Here is a 3,556-nt window from a genome sequence, read left to right on the forward strand (position 1 = left end):
CCCGGGCCACGCCGAGGGGAGCGCGCCCCGGCATCGCGGTCCGCCGGCCCCCGCGGGGAGTGCGGTCCGGGCGAAGGTGCCGCCTGTCCCCGCGGTGGCCTCTGCCGCTGTGGACAGCGGGACGCGCGAGGCCTGGGAAGGCTCCGGGGAGTGGCGCGGGAGCTGTTTGTGCCCGGGCCACCGCCTGCTGCAGCTTCTGTTTCCACTGCTCACTGCTGCCAACAGGAAATGCAGTGGCAGCGGTGCCACTAGCATCCTGAAAGGCATCGCGCTTGAAAGGGTGGGGCGGGGGGATACTGCTGAGAAGAGCTGCTTCTCCACCAGCTGCAGTGTTCAACAGGGAACCACGCACTGGGGGGCAAGTTCAAGGTCAAGAGCAGGAGAGCAGAGCTGCTGCACCTGCGTGCCCCCACATACCTCGCCCCTTGTCAAAGCTGCAAACTTCTTCCTCCAAATTAAAAGTGGAAAGACAAGTCCTTTCCTGAAGAAATAAGACTAGCTATTCATTATGGCCACCTCCCAGCACCCACTCCCAGGGAAGAGTCTAGGGGACTAGGCCATAGGCCCTTGCATTGGGCCCGAGACTCAGGGACATGGCCTCAAGATCACACTGCAGTCAGACTGCTCCCCTCCCCACTGTCAGGCAATACCACAGCTAGGGGTCTGTGTGTCTGGGGGTTTTGCAGCTTCAAGAACAAAATTAATTGGGTTTGTGTTTAAGTCCTGTTAGGACCTATAACATAGAATTAAGAAAAAAGACAACCTTTAAAAAGCCCTTTGCTTTCCACTTTTGCAGGTTGTTTCCATTTGAGCTCAAGGATGAGGAAGTGAGGATCAGGTGAAAGTGGAAGAGAACATTCTTGAATGAAGGACATGGGGACAAGAGAAAATAGGTATAGGGCTGGGGTTCGAGTATAAGGCAGAGGGTAATATGGAACCATATCACACACTTTGAGGGTCTTGTTATTAATACTGAGGACTGTGGAGCCATCAATCACTTTAAAGCTAAGGAGGGGCATCATAAGGTATATGCCCGAGGAAGCTCACTCAGGTGGCAGTGGTGGGTGGCTAGGGCCAGGCAGAGGGCAGGGGGACAAGAAGCTGCTGTTATAATCCCAGCATGAGGTGCCTGCTGAGCTACAGCTGTGGCAGTGGGAATGGAGAGGGTGGAACAGAGTTGGGAACTACAGTCACGTGTCGCTTAACCACAGAGATAGTTTCCAGGAAATGCTGGTTAGGTGATTTCATTGTGCGAACATCGTAGCATGTACTTACACAAACCTAGGTGGCACATCCTGCTACACACCTGGGCTGTATGGTATAGCCATTACAGTCTTGTGAGACAGTGTCGTACGTGCAGTTTGTCATTGACCCCAATGTCACTATGCAGCACATGAGTGTATAGAGGAGGATTCAGACTCAGAGGGAGAGGTTTCTGGTTTGAGCCACTGAGAGTTCCGTCCTGAATGAGGAAAGAAGATAAGTTCAGTTTAGGACTGGTTGGCTTTGAGGTGAATGAGGGATATTGAAGTGGAAATGCACAGGGGACAGTTGGATAAGGACTTCCAGAAACCAGCAGGGCTTCTGGATTTGGAAGCCATTGGCACATAGGTGGTAACTGAAGCCAGAGTGGAACAATGGCTCCTGGGGAGATCCCCCCCCCGGGGACATTTGAAATATATGGTGACATTTTTGATTGTCACAATGAGGGTGGGAGGGCAGGCTGCCAGTCAGTGGGTAGAGGCCAGGGATGCTACTGAACTTCCTCCAATGCCCAAGACAACCCCTGCCCCAATGAAGAGATTTAAAGGATAGGCAGAGAAGCAGGCGGTTGAGCTGACGAAAAAGGAGTAGCCGGAGAGCCGCCACTGACCAGGGGGACTTCCTCAGTTACTGAGCTTTGGCAAGTAAGTTACGCAGATAATGGACTGAGTGCTAAAGTAGGGCTTTCTAGAATCATAGCCTCCTTGGAGCATGTGAAGCACAGCTGACAGGATCTCCTGATGAATCCCTCCCTGCTGTACCCGTCCCCTGTCCCCTAGAGACAGACCCAATGGGCCTAACAGGGTCAGCAAGGAGCTTTATGAAAAAGGGCTCTTATCTTCTCCTCACGCTTTCTTCAAGGACGTGCAATCAGAGAGCGTAGGGAGGCCCACGCCACATTGTGACTTCGTGCTTGCACAGGTAAATAGACGCGACAGGTTCAACGTGGCCGCAGGAGTTCGAGCTGGCTCCAGCTTTGCCCACCTCAAACAACTCATAGGAAGAGGGGAAGTGGTTCAACTTTTTCTCTCGCTGCCCTGGAAGGAACTTGGGCTGAAAGCCTTTTTCACTCAGAGAAGGGTTTAGACTCATTGGATTTACTGATGGAAAAGACTTGAAATATCATCTGGGCTACCCCCTTGCTTGGAATTTCGCTAGCTTGGTTTTGCATCTTTGGGAGCTGGAGCCCTGCTCTATAGGAAACTAGAACACCTCTCTAGATTGGCCTGGCTGCGGTAGGAAACCCTGGGCTTGCCTTAAATAGGACTGGACTCCTTGGAATCCTGAAAGGAACGTCTCGTTCATCCTTTTAACTTACCATGTGTAATTCATGTTCCCTAAAAAAATAAGACAATGCATTTCAAGTGCTTAGTTCCATACTTTGCCCATTGTTAATGCCCAACAACGTCCTTGTTGTTTCTTCAGCATTTAATCCTCAGTCCTAATTGGGTCAAAACTAATTTTGTGGTCTAAGCTTTGGAGAGAAGAAAACCTGTCTGCCTGCAATTCAGATTTCCAATTGAACTATGTTTAAAGGTTAACATTCAGAGAACATGTTTCCATATTGTTAATGCCATAAGAAAAGATCAAAAGCCAGAAGTCTTACTGTCTACAGACTGATGTACACTTGTAACAATAAAGCCTCCCCTTTCTGTGGATAGCTAAACCAAGACTTGGATTTACTACTCTTCCAGAGGCAGAAAAGATGAAAGAGAAAACAGGACGTACATACGTGCTCTCCATGGTACACAGCTTCTTAGTCAATTCAAGTGACAGTCTCCAAGCACATTTTAGGCTGCATATCACGATTTTAGGCTGCTGGGTTGGAAATATTGGGCTTGGAGGAAAAAACAAAACAAACAAAAAAACCTTCAGGCGGGTGTTCCAAGTTTTCTTTGTTTTCTCCACGGTTCCATTCATGCTGGAGAGGGGAAGAGGGAGTCAGGAGGAGAGGGAAGGCTGGTGGACTGCAGACCCTTCTCAACCTGGAAGATGCTCTGCCCCACCCCGGAATTGAGTTCCTAGCGCAGGTACAAACCAAGTACCGTTCAGGGAAAACTTTAGCCGAAACTAATGTCTACCGGCCACAATAACCACAAGGAGCTCCACAGGACTAGGGGCGGGGGACAGGGGGGTCACACAGGTGTCCGTGCGGCGCGTGCTGCGCGCTCCCCGCCCCCCACAGTAGCCCCACTGCTCAGCGCTTCTCACGCCCCCTGCTGGGCAGAGGCTGTAGGGGTTCCGCTGTAGGGGCGGCAGAAGTTCCCATCGCCCCCCAACCCTATACGCGGGG

At 51.2% G+C, this 3,556-nt stretch overlaps 1 protein-coding gene across 1 annotated transcript in view; it reads right to left on the reverse strand.

Annotated features, from left to right (window-relative positions):
• Positions 1-267, reverse strand: part of EPDR1 (ependymin related 1) — a 25,224-nt gene extending 24,957 nt beyond the window's left edge. Inside the window, 2 exon segments of the mRNA XM_008591704.1 lie at positions 27-191; positions 193-267. Coding sequence (XP_008589926.1) covers positions 27-191; positions 193-267 — 240 coding nt within the window.
• Between the last annotated feature and the right edge of the window lie 3,289 nt (positions 268-3,556).

This window comes from Galeopterus variegatus, unplaced genomic scaffold (genome assembly GCF_000696425.1).
Source record: "Galeopterus variegatus unplaced genomic scaffold, G_variegatus-3.0.2 Scaffold7201, whole genome shotgun sequence".
Lineage (NCBI taxonomy): Eukaryota > Metazoa > Chordata > Mammalia > Dermoptera > Cynocephalidae > Galeopterus > Galeopterus variegatus.